Source organism: Oculina patagonica, chromosome 6, assembly GCF_052425735.1.
Source record: "Oculina patagonica isolate OP01 chromosome 6, crgOcupat, whole genome shotgun sequence".
Taxonomy (NCBI): Eukaryota; Metazoa; Cnidaria; class Anthozoa; order Scleractinia; family Oculinidae; genus Oculina; species Oculina patagonica.
Window position 1 is genome coordinate 30,826,674 of NC_135763.1, and position 20,121 is coordinate 30,846,794.

Consider the following 20,121-nt stretch of genomic DNA (forward strand, 5'->3'; position numbering starts at 1 on the left):
CTCAGGGGGGAGGGGGGGGGAACCCATAAAAGTTTTGTACGGGAAGGCTCCGCCCCGAGCTCTTACCCCTTACCCTTTTATATACCATTTTGCCAGAAATTGTACCCCTTTCGTAAACCTTTTAATGAAAAAAGGTACCCCCTTCATATACCTGAAAGTTATTTTCAGGCTTTTCAAGTAGCGCTTAATAAATTGAAGTAATACAGCCATAAATTGCAACTGTTTTCGAAATATTTAAATTAAAGGCCCTTTCAAAAACCTAAATGACAAATTTCCATACCCTTTCGTATACTTAAACTTGTGAAATCCCTACCCTTTTATATACCTGAAGCCTGAAAAAGTACCCATTTTGGGCGGAGCCTCCCCGTATAGGCCATTACAGTGAATTTAAAAAAGGTTTATGATTTGATTTGCAAAATTTGAATTTGTTAGGTATTCACATGGTTCAGGGTGCAATTTATTTGGAAGAAATCGGCGCAAGTTAATTTTTCAAAGGCTATAACCAAATTACACGACTCCGTACTAAGGTGACTGTGTGCAATTCGTAGTCTTCAAAAAATTTATGAGTGCTTATTTATCCCAAATTGTAAGAGAAAAATCATGTGATTACAAAAATTTCACTGAAAGTTGATGGCAAATAAAACCATGTTCAGTCCCCTACCTTTCCGACTCAGTATAAAAACATAAAATTCAAATACTGCTTCGGAATTTTTAATCTCTTTGTTATGCATTAGTCACTAGTGCTTTTATCCAGTTGTTTTCTGATGTGGGCTGAAATGTGCAATCAATTCATGCTTGTTTACAATCTTTCTTCTTTACGAGCTGCGCGTAAGAAAATCCTCAATTGGCAGCTAAAGAAGTTTCGTAAAGCCCCGGGGGGGGGGGGTACTCCTTGGAATTTTTGGTGGGGGTGTGCCGCCCGCATCTCCAAATCCAGACCCAATTTCAGACCAAAAAATGTTATTTTCCACACCCGTTTTCAGACCTGGCCTCAAAAATCCATACCCGTTTTCAGACCTGACCTTGAAATGCTCAAAAACCATACCCTTTGGGGCGGCACATACCTATATACCTTATATAGGGGAGTACCCCCCCCCCCCCCGGCGTAAAGCCTCTTATGTGCTGCACAAATGCCCAGATAATTAAGTAAGCCAAACTTTTCATGAACTGATATATTTTTGCTTGATTTTTGCTCTACCAAACTCTCCAACATTAGCCACCATTTTGTTTTAGCTCCCTTTCTGACTTTCCTGATAATAAATTTAATTATAACTTTTTGCACTCAATTTCAACTTTTTGCACTGTTTGGGATTATATTTAATTCGCATGCTCTCAGCCAATAAGGTAACGGCTGAGTCTGAGCCAAGTGGCCCATACAGCTGGAACTTATCCCGGTTTCCATAGAATTAAGCGACTAGGAGTATTGCTACTCCACCTGGATGAGATGCTAGTCCATTGCAGGGTTACCCCCAGCAGTAAATTCGCCGGTACCCATTTATACACCTGGGTGGAGAGAGGCACTACGAGAGTAAACTTTTTAGCACTCAATTTCAACTTTCTGCACCGGAATTCATTGACATGCTTTCAACCAATTAGAGCACGCAGAAATTGTTGCATGTGTATACCGGTAATTAAGGTCGCGGGGGACACCTTAGGCTCATCATTATGCATTTATTTAAAGCGTATTCACGAAGTTCAACGACTGACATCGAGAACTTTACGACGAGATATTTGCATAAAAAATATGAGCACGCGCGCGTGATTTGATGTGTTTGCGTCTGGAATTGTTTGTCTCTTTGAAAACGCATTGTTCTCATCATAAAAGCGTGGAATATAATTACCATAATTACCATTTTGAAACCGTTTTTTGATCGGGACACCTTCGGAAATCTCAAAGTTTGGACTTTTCCGACAATTTTGTGGCAGAGAATTCAGCGCGGATATAGAACTTCATGAGCTGCCACTGCAGAGAGGTAAACTAGGAATACTGTAGTGTGTCATAACAGAGGCGGAATTTTAAAAGAGCGCTTTTAGAAAGAGGTAGAAGGCATTCAATTAAAATTTGCGCATTTAAACCGCCATAACTTGCTGGAAAACTTTAAATTAAAAAATCCGCTTCTGTTATGACACTCTAGAGATATTGACTGATTAGTTTTTGACAAGATCACAGTGTGCTGTCTCCTACTCGTTCTACAAACTCTGCCACGAAATCATGTTCTTCCCAAGTTGGCAGTATCGTGGCTATAACATCGCCGTAGGTACAATCTACCAAATAAAAGATGACATACATAATCTTTTATCATTTCTTTATGTCTCTGTAAAATTTGAGCTTAATCGCATTCATAACAGCCGAGGAATAAGCGTTTTAAAAGATGCAGGTCAAGCAAAATTTCGCTTCATGAATTTATTCATGCTGTATATATCCCCCGCGACCTTAAAGGTCCAGCCAATCAAATTACAAACAAGCAAAAATAGTAACTTGTTAGGGTTGCAAAGAAAAGAGTAAGGAACACAGATTGTTCTTTATTATCTTAGTGGTAGCAAAATAAGACAAATAAATGTGAAGCATTATACTTTCAATTGAATGGCTCCACTGAAAAATAAGACAAAATATATAAATAAGCAAAATAAATATTTGATTATTATTATAACATGTATAATTTATTACTATTATTATTATTGAAAGAAGAAGAAGACAGATAAATATGAAACATACTTTCAATTGATTGGCTTCATTGCAAAATAAGACAAAGTAAATAAATAGCTAGCCTGCGTGGCAAGCGCCGTAGTAATTGCGCACTCTTTTAAATGCGCTAAAAAACATACAGATGCCTGCTATGCAGGCTAATAAATAACAACAATAAATATTTGATTATTATTATTACATGTATTATTATCATCATAATTATTATCATTGGAAGAAGAAGAAAAAGATAGACATTTTTAGTCTTATCTCCAGAGGTGAAAATAAGAATGGGGCATTCTGATTGGTAAAGTAGCTCTGGTTTATTTAACGTTTTGCCACTGTGGAGGTGGGAAGTTGACAACTATTCACCTCAATGTCACACTCCAAGATGTCGCTAAGGGCCAGCGGTCGGCTAATTTAACCGGCTGAAATAGAATGCAAATTGGAAATTTCACATGAAAACAAAGACTTAGGTAAACTTTCAGAGCTGCTTAGGCCAGAAAAGCAGCTGGGCTTTTTGATGAGCTGGCTAAGTGTTTTCTTAGCTACATCCCTGATGTGTCCGTGGCTAGCGGTGAATATTTACTGAGCTGCGAAGTGGCAAGGTAAATATCCACCACTAGCCAGACACTGACGTGAATAGTTGTAAAGATGAATTCGGAGGTTGCGGGAAGAATTTAAGTATATACTAAAACAGTGAGACAATATAGCCCGAAACTGAAAGGGTGACTTTTGACTAGCTTATTTGGTTAACAAGTAAATCTTTCTTGGATGAGTTGCTTGGAGGTGAATAGGGAAGGACACGAGCAGCCAATTATTGTGCACCAAAATCACTATTGACTTTTTCAGTATATATACTATGACACCATAATGCTTGGAGGTGAATATAGCATTTCAGGGCTTGGTTACTAAGCCACCCCTTATTTGCTATCCAGGCAAGAAAACATGGGATCATTCCCTGAATGAAATTAGTTTTTTGTTTCTTCAAAAGAAATCACTCCAAGTTGGGAGTATTCAACACACTTTGTTATTTTAAAAATTGGCTACCAAGGTACATTGACTCAAAATAATTCAGTTAGCCCTTAGACGCTTCAGATCAGAGCTACTAGACTCATTTCAAAAGGATTTAAACAATTATTGTTCAGAAGCCGCCAATGATTAACAAAGTTAACAGATAACTGTTTTTTTTTGTAAAGTTTGCTATGTCCGCTTTTAAAACTTTTTCTTAAGTGTATATTCTGATTTTAAAAACCACAGTGTTCCCATGTTTTCATTCTTAATTTTGGAGTTCTTCATATTCACCTCTGAAAATGAGAATAAAACAATTTTTCTTGAGTTTCTTTTGAGTTTCAATTTTTTAAATAATTTATGCATTGTCTGTGACATACAGTTCAATTCCCTAACTTGAACCTTCATGTTCATAGGAAATGAAAAAATGTTTGAATTATCAGAAATGCAAGTTTTGAGGGTAATTGATGGGGTGGGTGCACCCCAAATCGTCATCATCATCACACTCACAAGGTACATGTTTGATACCTTTTATGTCGGTTATAAGTTCAGAGATACTGAAGCAATCGTCATCCTTTCCATTTACCAATGACTTCTCTGTGCATTTCTTTTTATGAGTCATAAAAGCTGGTTCATATGTAAAACACTTGCTACACTGGTCACATTCAAAAGGCTTCTCTCCTGTGTGTAATCTTGCATGTTTCTTTAGATTTTCTTCCCGTTTGAAACACTTGCCACATTGGTTACATTCAAAAGACTTCTCTCCCATGTTAAGTATTTTACATGTATGTCGCCGAAGATGTTCTGCCCGACTAAAAGGCTTGCCACATTGGTTGCATTTAAAAGGCTTCTCTCCTGTGTGAAGAATTTCATGTCGTTGAAGATGTCCTTTCTGACTAAAACACTTGCCACACTGGTTACATACAAAGGGTTTTTTTCCTGTATGAAGTAGTTCATGTTTCTTAAGATATGATTTGTGACTAAAACACTTGCCACACTGGTTACATACAAAAGGCTTTTCTCCTGTGTGCTTTTCTCCTGTGTGAGTTTTTTTATGTTTCTGAAGTGTTCCTGTATGAGAAAAACTTTTTCCGCACTGCTCACACAAAAAAGGCTTCACTCCTGTGTGTGTACTTTTATGTTTATTCAAAGCTCCTATGTGATTAAAACACTTGTCACACTGGTTGCATTCAAAAGGCTTCTCTCCTGTGTGTGTTCTTTTATGTTCACTAAGATTCCCTGCTCGACTAAAACACTTTCCACACTGATCACACTCATATGGCTTCTCTCCTGTGTGCGTTCTTTTATGCTTATTTAAATCTCCTGTATGAGTAAAACTCTTGCCACAGTGGTTACATTCAAAAGGCTTCTCTCCTGTATGTGCTCTTTTATGTCGCAGAAGAGTTCCTGCCTGACTAAAACACTTGCCACACTGGTTGCATTCAAAAGGCCTCTCTCCTGTGTGTGTTCTTTTATGTTGATTTAAAGTTCTTGCCCGACTAAAACACTTGCCACACTGGTTACATTCAAAAGGTTTCTCTCCTGTATGTGATTTCGCATGTTGGATTTGTTTTTCTCCCTGATTCTTCCTGAGGCTCATATCAGATCAGTATTCAAACAGGTGAATGTTTCCTCTGGTTTATCCTAAAGTGCAAATTACTGTTCATTACTGTAAGCCATGAGAGAAAATGTTTTGCAGATTTAAGATGAACCACAGTAATATTGTATTAACTTTGTTACAATTTTGGAGAAAGACTATTTTAATTGTGTTTGAATAGAGAAACAGGTATGTCTACAAGTTATTATTAAAAACTAGCAATGGAATATACAGTAGAACCCCGGTAACTCGAACTCGGATAACTCGAACAACCCCGCTAACTCGAACTAACTTCCATTTCCCTTGGACCCAGTTTAAGTCATTTTTACTTGGTTAACTCGAAAACCGTGCTAATTCTAACTGTTTTTTTGTTTCCCTTCAGAGTTCGAGTTACCGGGATTAAACTGTATTTACCAATTCCTTAGCTTTGATTGGTTAACAGGCAATTGACCACAAATACAAAAGTACATGTGTCTGAAAGGGGAGCCTGGCAGCTCAACAAAAATATAAACCGGTAATTAACAAAAACCATACAATGGAAAACGTTAAAAATTAATTTTTGTGGATATTTAATTTTGTGATTTTTTGAAAATTGCTAAAATAAAGTCTCGCAAAAATAAGTGACAGTAAGGTATTTTAAATTGAACAATAAATTATTCAACTTGGCACTACGCACCTCGTCGGCCATGTACCATCTGATATGCAATGCAAGCTCATTGAATAATAACACGTAGCTTTTCTGTCAGTAAGGGCAGGAACTAAAAAAATGATAACTGCATCACTTGTTTCACACAAAAGTTCCTCCGCTTCCTAAAAATAGCAGCAACCATTACATGTCATAATGTCCAAAAAAACCACCTGCTGGAAATTTAAAAGTGCCAACCTTTTCCACGTATGTTTTGTTGCTATTAATGTTATTTATCTCTAATCCTGTAAAATTTGAAATTGAGGCATTATTTCAAACAATTCAGTGCCATCTTGTCATAAGAGTGGAGGCTTCCTTTAAGTATAATACTGAAGGTAAGCCCTTAAAAAAAATCCTGTTTTTTATGGGGCATAGATACAGATCTAGAACGAATGTCAGACAACTCGCCCCCCCAGACAACTAGCCCCAGACAACTCGCCCTCAATTTTGCTTACGAGTCATTTTGCTAACGAACAGTTTCAGTTTGCCAAAGTTGTCTCTCTTTGCACACGCTTTAAGAACGAGAAATATTCAGGTTTTTTCCACTTTTGAAGACGGAAATATCTGGTGGCTCGTTCGACTCGGTAGTCACTGCTGAGACAAATGAGCGACTTAATCTACACACCGAATACTTCCACTGCCGAGCCAAACGAGCCACTATTAAATCTACACACTGGAGATTTCCACTGAGCCAAACGAGCCACAAAAATACACACCAGTCACCAGACATCAAGGAATTAAATTTCTCGTTCAGTTGCATTCACTGCCGAGCCACTGTCTTCAAAAGTGGCCCTGCATTCTGTAGTTGTTTTTACGCATTCCCTAATTCACCTCACGATGTTTAAGAAGTTTTACTTACCTCTACTGGCTGAACAAAGTCATAAAGAGCTGCAAAGACTACACTACGATCACAGCACGCATGAAGGCGGCCATGTTGAAAACAAGAGAGACCCTGGGGACGAGGTTGTACCCTAGTGCCCAGTCTTATTCCTTGGGTACTCGAAAATTTTGGGAGGAGTCGGGGGGAGTAGGGGCAGGAGTATTGCAGAACCTCAAATTAACATGCTGGAATGATCCGTATTTCGAATTCCAAGCTTCAAATTTACAATATACCCAAACCTGCTACTTGTATGCCCCATCATTTATAGACTAAACTGCTTAAAAATCTTACTCTTCACCAAATACAATAGGTCACCCCGGGCCCGCCCTGGGTGACCTAAGGGTGTGTAGTATTATTGACGAGGGGTGGGGAGGTGTTATTTCCAAAAAAAATACAGCAAGCAGTAAGTCTATTTTGCAACAAAACAATAAGTAATAAAAAAAAAGCGAAGATGTAACAAAGCAGAATTTTAACTGTTCATTGAATGTTTCAGTTCTGTATAATACTAAGAAAACTTGGTCTTTGGGGAAATCTCTTGGTAATATACTTAGTCATTCTTTTAATATCCTTGTAACTAGCGCTTGTAACTATTTTTAAACTGAAGGAAAGTCAGAATAATAGTTTTCTAACGTACCAATACTTTATTATAGGAAATTAACGCAAATTTCAAAAATTTGCATTTATTTGTCACGTTAATTTTTGTTAACCTTAATTTCCGTGCTGTTAATTAACTGGAGTGTTCATTTCCACGACCTTAATTTCCATTATTTTAGCCCCAATTTTGCAATACTGTCCAGACATTTTTGGCTCCTAGAAAAAAGGGATATTTTATCAGGCTGGTATCAATTAAACTGTGAAGAAGGCTCAAAGTGGTTAGATTCCTTCGCTTACCGGTAACCCCTATGTTTGGGAAAAGTACCATTAACATTGCCTATTGCCACGTTAATTTCGTTCATTTTGAAAAGTTTTAAAACTCCTCTTTCACGTTAAATTCCTTTATTGGGAAGTAATTTTTCCTTCCCTTCGCGTTAATTTAAGTCGTGTTAATTTCAAATACCTTTATTTACACAAGCATTAATTTCCTATAATGAGGTAAACAAGGGTGACTTCGACTAATGAAGATTAAGGCATTTTAGAGATGTGTTGTTCGTGACATAGTTAAGGAGTCCGCTAAAGGTAGAGGGTTCTCCCTTTGCTAAAGCAACTAACCCATTACAGTCGAAGCTCTCATAAGCGGACACCCTCGGGACACGAAAAGGTGTCCGTAACTGGAGCTGGCCGTTTACGAGAATGGTTCTCACAAGCGTCCACTAGACTTGTAGGGGATAGATCGGCCGCTTGCAGGAGCTTGCCCAGCTTACAATAACCGGACGGACAGGGATGACAACAAAACAAACACTGAAATATGGTACTAAGGTCCCGTAAAAATCATTGTGACAAACGGCGACGTGAAGTTGATTGAAAAAACCAAGATACAGAGGTTGTTAAAAGGATTTTCGTTAGAGTGTCTGCTAACGGGAGCTGAAAGTGTCCGCGGCCGCCACGGGAATGTCCGCTTACGAGAATGTAAAAAAACAGAGTTTGTATAGGTTTTAAAACGGGGTAAGTAGAGCTGTCTGCTTACAAGAGTGTCCTTAAGAGAGCTTCGACTGTAAAAGTTATTGTCATCATCATCATCACCCACGTACAAGGTACATGTTGATAAGGCTTCATTCCTGTTTGATTACTTTAATGTCACTTAAAAGTTCAGAGATGCTAAGGTAATCGTCATCCTTCTCATTCATGCATGGCCTCTCTTTGTGTTCTTTTTTATGAGTCATAAAAGCTCCTTCAGATATAAAATTCTTGCCGCACTGGTTACAAACAAACCGCCATTCCCCTGTGAGTGTTCTTTGACGTTCGTCAATATGTCCTGCCTGACTGAAACGCTTGCCACATTGGTTCCATTCAAGAGGTTTCTCTCCTGTGTGTAATCTTGTATGTTTCTTAAGATCTTCTTCCCGTTTGAAACACTTGCCACATTGGATACATTTAAAAGACTTCTCTCCCATGTTAAGTATTTTACATGTATGTCGCCGAAGATGTTCTGCCCGACTAAAAGGCTTGCCACATTGGTTGCATTTAAAAGGCTTCTCTCCTGTGTGAAGAATTTTATGTCGCTTAAGATGTCCTGACTGTCTAAAACATTCGCCACACTGGTTGCACACAAAAGGCATCTCTCCTGTGTGAGTTCTTTTATGTTGCTGAAGTGTTCCTGCCTGACTAAAACACTTGCCACACTGCATACACAAAAAAGGCTTCTCTCCTGTGTGTGTTCTTTTATGATTTTTTAAATTTCCTGCCCGATTAAAACACTTGCCACACTGGTTGCATTCAAAAGGCTTCTCTTCTGTGTGGGTTCTTTTATGTAAGTTTAAAGTTTCTGAACGATAAAAACACTTTCCACACTGGTTACATTCATAAGGTTTCTCTCCTGTGTGTGTTCTTTTATGTTTATTTAAATCTCCTGCTTGAATAAAACCCTTGCCACAGTGGTTACATTCAAAAGGCTTCTCTCCTGTGTGAGTTCTTTTATGTCGCATTAGAGTTCCTGTCTGATTAAAACACTTGCCGCACTGGTTGCATTCAAAAGGTTTCTCTCCTGTGTGTGTTCTTTTATGTTGCGTTAGAGTTCCTTCCTGATTAAAACACTTTCCACACTGGTTACATTGAAAAGGCTTCTCTCCTGTGTGTGTTCTTTTATGTTGCTTTAAACTCCCTGCCTGGCTAAAACACTTGCCACACTGGCTACACTCAAAAGGTTTCTCTCCTGTGTGTGATCTTGCATGTTGCATAAGAGTTCCTGCCTGATTCTTGCTGAGGCTCATATCAGATCAGTATTCTTTAAAATACAAATGAACAAGTGAATGTTTCCTCTGGTTTATTCCTAAAATACAAATTAATGTTCATTACTGTAAGCCATAAGAGAAAATGTTTTGCAGATTTAAGATGAACAACAGTAATATTGCATTAACTTTGTTACAAATGTGGAGAAAGACTATTTTAATAACGGAGAAACAGGTACATGTATGTCTTTTAGTTGTCATTAAAAACTAGCAATGGTATGTTGCAATTACATGTACTGGTATTGATTGGTTAACTGGCAATTGACCATTAAAACAGAGGCACAAGTGTTAGCGAAATCAGCAGGGAAGCTCAACTATTCAAGCGAATCAACCAGGCGAGCGCTAAGTGGTGTCTCGCTTCAAACCAAACTATAGATAAGACGTGGTTGACGCTGTTCCTGTAAACTTTCTATCAAGGACAGTGCACACGCTTACAGGACCAACCTCTTCCCCAGGGCACTAAGTCTTTTTCTCCCACTCTAAAGGGAACAGCCCCTGGGAACGAAGTTGTTACAGGACGACCCATCAGGCCAGTCTTACACGCTGTCATATCATGCTCTTTCATTATTAATACTGAGCTATGAAAAGCTAATTCAATCCAAAGGGCAAATCTACACCTTACATTTATAAGCTTTTGGAGAAATAAGTATTTTTTGTTGTTGTTGTTTTTTTTTTTGGGGGGGGGGGGAACGGGATTCGGGATAGCGATTAAAAAAGTGCGGGATTTGGGATTTTCGTAAAAATGGAACGGGAATGTGGGATCAGGAAACCCACCTTTTCAGACCCTGTATAACCTATTCTTTGGTGAAAAGAAGTCGGCAGCTGTGGTCAAAGTGCCAGCTGTTATTTTGAATCCTGTGAAGGGATTAAAACTCTTAAAAGGATCAAAACTGTGCGAAAAAGAGCGTGATAATCATTTGGATGATGTAAGCTTGTCAAAGTTTTGATGTCACAATATATGTCCCAGTCCATTTTTGAAATGATCCATTTTATAAATAATATCAAGTAGCACATATAAGTAATTTACTCAATTTGACTAATTTCTAGATTAAAACCCACTGAATCAGAACATATGCATAAATCTGCAGAGACATTATTCAGCATTAATATTGTGAATTTCAATACAAAGTTCGCAATTTGGGCCTGACTGAAGTTCGCAAGTTAGCTAGTTGAGGAGAAACAAACCATGTTGTTTCAAAGTCATGTCGATATCTGAAAAAAAATGATTTTAAAGGAAACAAAAGTCGACTCGAGACAACTGAAATTGCTTAGATTTAGAAGTAAACTCGAGAAAAGTTAAGTGTAACTGTTTTAGTTGGTTATTTTTGTTATCTCGTAACAAACGCACGTGCCCTAATTTTCTTTTGTTATGTTATTTGATGTTTGACAGATGTGTCAAATTTCCTTTTGTTATTCGCATGTTTCAAATTCCTTTGATCCAGAATTTTGCACTGATCATATGGAGAAAGCTACTTTTGAGACTTCGGGATCGCTTACTCGAAAAATATTGGAAGTGTGAAGCTCTAATTCGGCACAAGGACGGAGAAATATCTAGTCGATCGGATGCCGGTGTTTTCGAGGCGAGAATTTTGATGGTTTAGCGTCAGTTCCAGCTTGAATTAGACAAGGTCGCGACCGCCGGCGGTAAAGCTGCCTGCCTTGTTCTCTCTTCTCTCTCTCTTCTAACGGTCGCTAAATGATCTCGCAAAATAAACGTCTTAAAGGGCTCGGGGCGGCAAAAAAAACACGACACAAGACACATTCAGCATTTCATCTTAACTTTTATTGAATCATATAGAGTAAATTTTATATTTTGTAGTAAATCGAAGCCGACGTAATGTTTCTCTATATATCTCCTATATGCGCCATTGATTTCAACATAACCTTATGTCAACAATTATTAACCACGAACACATAGGGTGGTCTGCCTGTGACTGAACATGCTGCAAACGCTTGATTGGAGTTTTGCTTTAAGCAGAATACTGAAGGCAAGTTAAGTGCTGTGCATGACCACTATAAACAATATTTACATTTTTTACATTACAAGCCCTCGAGAAACATATCCTGTTTTTCTGGGGCTTAATAGCTACAGAACACATGGCCACTTTTGAAGACAGGTATATCCGGTGGCTCGTTATTCACTGTAGAGACACGAAATACATGCACCGAATACTTCCACTGCCGAGTCAAACAAGCCACTATAAAATCTACACACCGAAGACTTCCACTGCCGAGTCAAACGAGCCGCTTAATCTACACACAAGACATCGACGGAGGTAATTTCTTGTTCTTAGCATTCACTGCCGAGCCACCGGAGACACCGCCTTCAAAAGTAGCCCTGCATTCTGTAGTTGTTTTTACGCATTCTCTAATTCACCTCATGATGTTTTACTTACCTCTGCTGACGCAAAACAGTCGAAAAAAGAGCTGCAAAGAACTCAAACTACGATCAGATCAAGATGAGAGCAAGCAAGAAGGTTCCATGAAGGAGGCCATATTGAAAACAAGAGAGACCCTGGGAACGAGAACCCTAGTGCCCAGTCTTATTCTTTGGGTGCCCAAAATTTTCGAGTACCCAACAGGGGTAGGAGTGGGGCACGAGAAGGGACGGGTATTTTCCAAAAACTCAACATGCCGGAATAATCCGTCTTTCGAATTCCAAGTTTCAAATTTCCAATAAACCCAAACCTGCTAACTTCTTTGCCTAATCTTATTCTTTTGCAATTCAAATATGAGACTATCCCCTCCCGGGGTGACCTAAGGGATGGTCCATTATTGACAAGGGGTGGCGAGGTGTTATTACAAAAAAAATCAGCAAGCTATAAGTTTATTTTGCAACAAAACAATAAATAATAACAAAACGTGAAGATGTAACACAGCAAAATACCGGTATGTTTTATTGCGGTTTTCAGTGAAATGCGAACTCTGAAATTAAAATCCAGCTAATGATTAATCAAAAACAAGAACTTTCACCGAGTAGTTTTTGAGTTATTAGCATCAAAAGGTCCAATATAGGGTATCTTTGGGCTCATATGACACTGCCATGGCAACAAATTTTGATTTCACAGTGACCTCAATTTGTTCATTTGTAAAACCACCACACGCATTATCCTAAAATATTTTCCTAAACATTATTGGTATAAGTGCCATAGAAGACCAAAGACGGACATGTCTAATTCTGACTAAACTATTCCTGGCCTGACCAATTGAAGAAAATCGATGATCGGAAATCAATCAATCAATCAATATCAATCGATGATGGTTAGTTAATTGATATCGATTGGCATCGGCCAATCAATGACCAATCGATAGTCACAGATAAAATTTCCTTAATTACATCGATTGTCATCGATTGCTATCGATTTTCATCGATTGTTAACGATACCTTGCGGCGTACTTGGGCATCCCAGGATAATTCTACAGGATATCCAGAAATAGATTTTCGTAATCCTAAAACAACTGATTGTGAGCTGAGCGCCCAATGTCTGAAGAAGCGGATAAAGCCGGGGATAAAGCAACGGATGTTACACTGGTTATTAAGTGTGTAGTCAAAGGCTACCATCTTTTCAAGTAGCCTATAACAGTATATCACGAAAATGAATAAATGAGGTATCGATTGCTTTTAAGAGCCACAGTGAGTTGATGTAATAACACCTATATTGAATCAAGCCAAATAAAAAACGATCGATGAAAATCAATGGTAATCGATGATAATCAATGAAAATCAATGACAGTCGATGAAAATCGATGAAATTAAAAGTCACAAAATTTTCCGTCATCGATTGGTCATCGATTTCCAATATCAATCAATTAATTGGCATCGATTATTATCAATTGGTATCGAGTATCTATAACAAAATTCTCGATTTTAATTTATTCTGCGCGCGCCTATTTGTCGCGTAATCGGCGCACGATCACGTGGGTGTAATTGGACACCTACGCCATCCGCGTGTCAATCACGCGCATTTAAATGGGTTTTTTTCTTGCTGTTTTCTAACTTTGTGTGCAACCAATTGAATTTACCTTTGACCTTTTTCTTACAGAGAGTAATCGTGCTCGTAATTTCAAATCGGTCTCGCGCTGCGCGCTCGGCCGATTTTGAAATTACTCGCCCGATTACTCCCTGAATTGTACTTCACTCAGTCCAATCTGCTATTACTTGTCGGTTTTATCAATTGATCAGGCCGGGAACTATTACAAGCCACCTTAAGTGGTGTGTCTGACAAATCAGAGTTCTTGTCCTTTTTGTTTGAGCTTCAGGTAGTTTGCTTTCAAAACACTGTAATATTACACATCATGCGTTCACACTTCATTAGGTTGATAAGGTTCCTGTTTGATTTCTTTAATGTCACTACAAAGTTCAGAAATGGTGAAGTAATCATCCTCCTTCTCATTTGTAAATGGCCTCTCTGAGTGAATTTCTTTCTGATGAGCTTTAAAAGCTTCGTCATTTACAAAGCACTGGCCACACTGGTTGCACACAAAAGGCCTTTCTCCTGTGTGTGTTCTTTTACTTGGATTAGAATGCCATGCCAGAGTGAAACACATACCACACTGGTTACATTCGAAACTCATCTCTCCTACGTCAGTTGTTATATGTTGCTTTAGTGTGACTGTATGTTCTAATCTTTTGCTCCATTGGTTACATTCTAATTGCTTCTCTCCAGTATGTGTACTTTTATGTTGCTCAAGTGTTCCAATCTTGCCACAGTGGCTACACGCAAAAGTCTTCTCTCTTGTGTGAGTTTTTTTATGTCGTGACAAAGCCGTTGCTCGTCTAAAACACTTGCCACACTGGTTGCATTTAAAAGGCCTCTCTCCTGTGTGTGTTCTTTTATGTTGCTTTAAATTCGATGCATGATTAAAACATTTGCCACAGTCGGTACACACAAAAGGCTTCTCTCCTGAATGTGTTTTCTTATGGTAGTTTAAATTGCTTGCTTGACTAAAACACTTGCCACATTGGTTACATTCAAAGGGCTTCTCTCCTGTGTGTATTCGTTTATGTTGCTGTAGATACTCTGCATAACCAAAGCACTTGCCACAATGGTCACACTTAAAAGGCTTTTCACCAGTATGTGTTCTTTCATGTCGCTTTAATTTTCCAGCCTCCCTAAAGCACTTGCTACAATGGCTGCACTTAAATGGCTTCTGACCAGTATGCGTTTTTTCGTGCCGTGTTAGTTTTCCTGCCTCATTAAAGTACTTGCCACAATAGATACAAACAAAAGTCTTCTCTTCTGTATGCAATTTTGCATGTTGCCTTAATTTTTCTTCCATATTTAAATTAAAATGAAGATGCAGATGTTTCCTCTTGTTTATCCTAAAATACAAGAAGTCATTTCTGTCAGCTATATATTAATAACAAACGTACTACTACTACTAATGATGATGATGATGATAATTAAATAAAAAAAAAATTGTATTGTGCATCATTCCATAAAAATAATGATCAAGTGCATTTTACATGCTATAAAAAATAATTTTTTGGTACAAAATTGCAAATTTAATAATATTCATCCAATAATATTTATTATATTGCATTTCAATTGGTACAACTTTGAGTAATGTTCAGGATTAAAATAAGTTACAAAAATTTGAAAATTACAAAAAATGCAAGAAGGTAACAGAAATCACAAAATTTATTTGAGTTTTTTTCGTCTTTTTCAGGCCTTCTAGAGAACTTTAAAATTCAGGATTACCGGAGTACTGTTCAGGCTATGATTCATTGCTCAGAAGAAGAAAGGCGATCTTTGGAATGCACTAGTTGGTAGCTCGAGTCTGGAACTGTGCATGGCATACAATTGTAACAACTGTCTCTAAATAATTATGTAAATATCTGAGCGGATTTGCAAGAACCTGGTCGCCCACAAGCCAAAACACTCCAAGCTGTTTCAAGTCCCTGGGCCTTCCCCCTGGCTAGAGATTGGCACGTCACGAGTAGTAGTAGTAGTACTTTATTTAAACACATGTCACCAATGAACCTGGGGCTCATTTAAAAGTGAATGTGTATTCTAAAAATTACAATGTAAAAAATTTAAATATGATTATCTATTCAATAAAAATACAAAAATTAGACTATAAAATTTAAAATACACTTGACATTTAAAATACACTTGACACAGAAGCCAGGTCCCTTCTCAGCAGGGAACCCTCAAGCAATGTCAATCAAAATATTCAACAGCCCCTCACAGGGCATTCAAAATTTAACACAAACATGCTGAAAATTTAACACTCCAAGCTGTTACAAGTCCCTTTGCCTCCCCCCTGGCTAGAGATTGGCAGGTCACGAGCCCACCTGACACCTGACACAGCAGCCAGGTCCCTTCTCTGTAGGGAACCCTCAAGCAATGTCAATCAAAATATTCAACAGCCCCTCACAGGGCATCCAAAATTTAACACAAACATGCTGAAAATTTAACACTCCAAGCTGTTACAAGTCCCTTTGCCTCCCCCCGGCTAGAGATTGGCACGTCACGAGCCCATGTGACACCTGACACAGCAGCCAGGTCCTTCTCTGTAGGGAACCCTCAAGCAATGTCAATCAAAATATTCAACAGCCCCTCACAGGGCATTCAAAATTTAACACAAACATGCTCAAAATTTAACACAAACGGGCCCAAGCATCAAAAGACAAACCCTCCCCTCCCCCTGCTTTTGACAGCTAGTCCGCCAGCCAGGCACCAGCGGTGACCCTACAGGGCCACGTCACCAGAGCACTGGTGACGGAAGCCCCCCTCAAGTTAAGGGGCCCGAGTCCAAGCGGACACCTGGGCGACCAGGTTTTTGCAAATCCTCTCATTATACAACTATTACAAGTTTTATATTTGAATAGCTTGATGCAAAACTATGCTAAGTGACCTTTAGGATGAAAAATCGTTTTTTTCCTTCAAACGTGCCCGAATTTTTGCATGTGGTCTTCAATTTAATGGAAAAACATTGTCCTCGAATTAAAATTTCTGGTTTGCACCTTGTCTTCGAGAAAACTAGAACTATGGTCACTTTAAAACAATAACACGCGGCAAAGAGAGAAAGAGGATTAAACTTAGCAGTTACAGTAAAGTAAAGTTAGGGTCAGCTAGTGTTAAGGTTAGGGTTAAGTGTCACGAATGTTATATAAACATTGAACTTGACCGATCGACAAACTTGAGCGACTGAACAGTGAAAAGAAGTGAAAAATATATAGCAAAATGAACGAGAAATCCTTAAACAAAAACGACTTACGCCGTTGCCCTTTCCTCTCGCCAGCTTCTAACCACAAATGCACTCGCCAAATGTTCAATGTTTCGTTTTCAGTCAGCAAATTTAGGCTGCTAAAGGTTAATCCATAATATGTTTTCGCTTTTCCCCAGTTTCTCTCCGTAGTCACGCGTAACGCAATTTGATCTTGACTCACAAGCAACGATCGTTCTTTTAAACATTCAGGCCTTTTATTCCTGGAAAGGATCGCAGCTTAGGGCTAGTTTTTGTCGAAATGAAGCAATTTGTTGCTTTTCTTGGTAAAAATTATCCTTTTCTGTCGATTCTGTTGTGTTCTGTTGATTGAGTGAGCGTTTTCCGTCTTTGCCGTGCCAAACGAACTTTGTTTATTGTGACAATGCGTATCGAATGACGTATCCATTAAAGATTATTATGGGATATCCCTGAGTAGCTGAAATACGGAAAGTCCTATCGCCAAATCTAAGAGAATTTTTATAAGTCTAAAAGCACCTCCTTATTTCCAAACGTTCAACGCGGCAACCCGAGGCAAATGAGCCAAAACTTCGAGAAAATAACGTTTTTTGGAACAGAAGTTGCTTCTAGACCTCGCCTGGCTCAATGCGCCTTCGAAAGCCAAGTTTACCGCCAGTCTTGGCAGGGCTTAGCAATCTTCAGGCAGCAACACATCTCGCTTCTTTGAGATATGCTAGTGGCTTACGGGTTTCCAGACTTAATGATGTCCTTTCACCACCAGACGGGCGTAAATATGTGTCAAATAAGCGAAAATAAGCGGACTTCTAATGCGTAAGGTGAGTTTTCAACTGGTCTGATTGAAAGTCTCGTTGCCTCGGCTTCGCGCGCCGAAATAATTCAAACGTAAGCTTACGTCACAAAGTAGTTTAAGAAATTCATTTCCAGATCCCGTTTTTGAGCGAGCGAATAAATTCCCCCCCCCCCCCCAACAAAAGGACAACGATTTTCTATTTAATCGAAGACCACACGCAAAAATTCTGGCACGTTTGACCAAAAATTCAGGCGCGTTTGAAGGAAAAAACGATTTTTCATCTTAAAAGTCACTTAGCATACCTTTGCATCAAGCTATTCATTTATGTAAATGCGTTTCACCTTATTTCTCTTAAAAAAATCAATTTGGAACTCAATGAGAATTGATGACAATCAATAAGTATCAAAGGCAAATAAAAAACACTTTTTTGGTCAACAATAATATTATTGGTCATTGACGTACGATATCAATCAACCAATTGTTATCAATCATTATCTAAATTGACATTGATTGTTATCAATAACTTAGCAATTTCATCGACTGATCACACTAGTCGAAAGGATAAGCTTAAAATTATAAATTTGCCAAATGACTCATTCTGAGCTTATTGCTGGTTTTCACTGGCAAAAAAGTAATGCACCTATCAATGTTAAGCCCGAGGGGGGGGAGTTGGGCAAGGGGTGGGGATTTTGACATTTTCTATAAAAAAAGGTCAAATTCCCTACCCTCGGGACAAAATAATTGGTAAAAATCCCCATGAAAAGTGGTCAGATGTCCTTCAAACCTTCATTATATGATTAAAATCCCTATCCTGGGGCCATCACGTACAATCAAAATCCCTACCCTGGGGACCTACCTCACGATCAAATTCCCGTGGTTAGCCCGACCCCCCCCCCCCCCCCTCGGGCTTAACATTGATAGGTGCATAAATTCAAAACTATAGATTCAATAAAAAAAATCAAGAATATTGGAGATTGTAAACAATTACTAGATAATCTACTTATCCACGTCTCAGGCCCAATTCTCAGTTATAGGTCAAAATGTTCCACACAAATTTTGAGAGCACAATATGTTCATGTTGGTACCCATGGGGAGGGACAGCAGCCGGAAATCAATGAAAACATCTGGAATTCACTTCTGCCATAAAAAGCAGCCAGTTCACCCAAATGAACGAATAAAAATTCAAATAAACACTTCTTAAAAAACCTCAACTGTTCAGATTGCTAAAAAACACAAGATTAAGGCATTTTTTTAAGCATACGTGACAGCTTTCTGGCGGCCATCTTGATGTCGTGTGGCGTGAAACTCCGAAATTCAAAATGTTCTATCTTAAAGACGGCCAATGCCACCGAGCTAAAAACCTTTAACAAGATTTATATTAACAGATTAAGAATGTCTAAAAGCCAGTGAAGGATAGCAAATCAGAGGTCTTGCGATTCCTGATTTTTGAATTTTGATATAAGCTTAAGCTAAAATGTCACGTGAATAAAATCTAGAATTCTCAATCCCTCGAGTCATGTAAGTTATAAATCTCGCCCACGAATTTTCACACAAGTCCTTATTACGTTTTACTTACCTCTTCTGATGCTAAACAGTCGATCAAAGAGCTGCAAAGACTTCAAATTACGATGGAAGCAGTGATGAAGATGGCACTAGCTTGTGCGAAGGCTCCAAAAAGCTTGTCCCGATATCCCGCAGGTTTGCGGGCATCTGTGTATTCATTTCTGATTGGCTAGTTTCATATTACTTTAAAACGCGCTTTGCGATTGGACAAATCAGAATCAAAACTGGTCACGCAAGAGTGCGCGATCGCGAGAAGGCCGCGCGAGGACAAATCGAGGAGATTTTTTCTCGAATTTTTCCTCGCGTGGCCCCCTCGCGCCTTTTACCTTTTTCCATACGCGCGCTCGGTACTACGGCGCCTGCTACGCAGGCTACGCTAAGCTAAAAATAAATTTGTTTTGGAAGACGATCAAAAGCTAATACCGTAGAATTCCGGTTATAAGCCCTGGGCTTATACAACTTCGTAAGGGGTTTTTGGGTGGGCTTATACCGTATTTATTCGATTAAGCGCCCTGGGCGCTTATTAAATTTTTGGACCTTGAGAGTGGGCGCTTATTCGAAGCTGGGCGCTTATTAACTTTTCACCATTTTCAGCAAGTATTTAGTTTATTTTTGTAACAAAACAATAAATAATAACAAAACACGAAGATGTACCAAAGTAGAATTTTAACTGTTTATTGAAAGTTTTTGTAAATTACTAAGAAAACTTGGTCTACGGGGAAATCTCTTAGTAGTACTTAGTCAATTTAAATAATCAATACTCCTCTTGTGCACTTTACTTTTTTTTCCTACCTTCAGGGTGGGCGCTTATTCGAGGTGGGCGCTTATTCGAG

At 38.6% G+C, this 20,121-nt stretch overlaps 2 protein-coding genes across 2 annotated transcripts; both read right to left on the reverse strand.

The window, feature by feature from the left end:
• Positions 1-4,133: 4,133 nt before the first annotated feature.
• On the reverse strand, positions 4,134-12,253 carry LOC144658025 (uncharacterized). Its single transcript, XM_078518353.1, has 3 exons — positions 12,138-12,253; positions 8,569-9,737; positions 4,134-5,300 (listed from the first exon to the last, which is right to left on the reverse strand). The coding sequence occupies exons 2-3, from the start codon at positions 9,721-9,723 to the stop codon at positions 4,134-4,136; spliced, it is 2,322 nt and encodes a 773-aa protein (XP_078374479.1). The 5' UTR covers positions 9,724-9,737; positions 12,138-12,253.
• Positions 12,254-12,558: 305 nt separating this feature from the next.
• Positions 12,559-19,429, reverse strand: LOC144658265 (uncharacterized). The gene is made up of 2 exons (XM_078518671.1): positions 19,302-19,429; positions 12,559-15,064 (listed from the first exon to the last, which is right to left on the reverse strand). The coding sequence occupies exon 2, from the start codon at positions 15,019-15,021 to the stop codon at positions 14,044-14,046; it is 978 nt and encodes a 325-aa protein (XP_078374797.1). The 5' UTR covers positions 15,022-15,064; positions 19,302-19,429; the 3' UTR covers positions 12,559-14,043.
• Between the last annotated feature and the right edge of the window lie 692 nt (positions 19,430-20,121).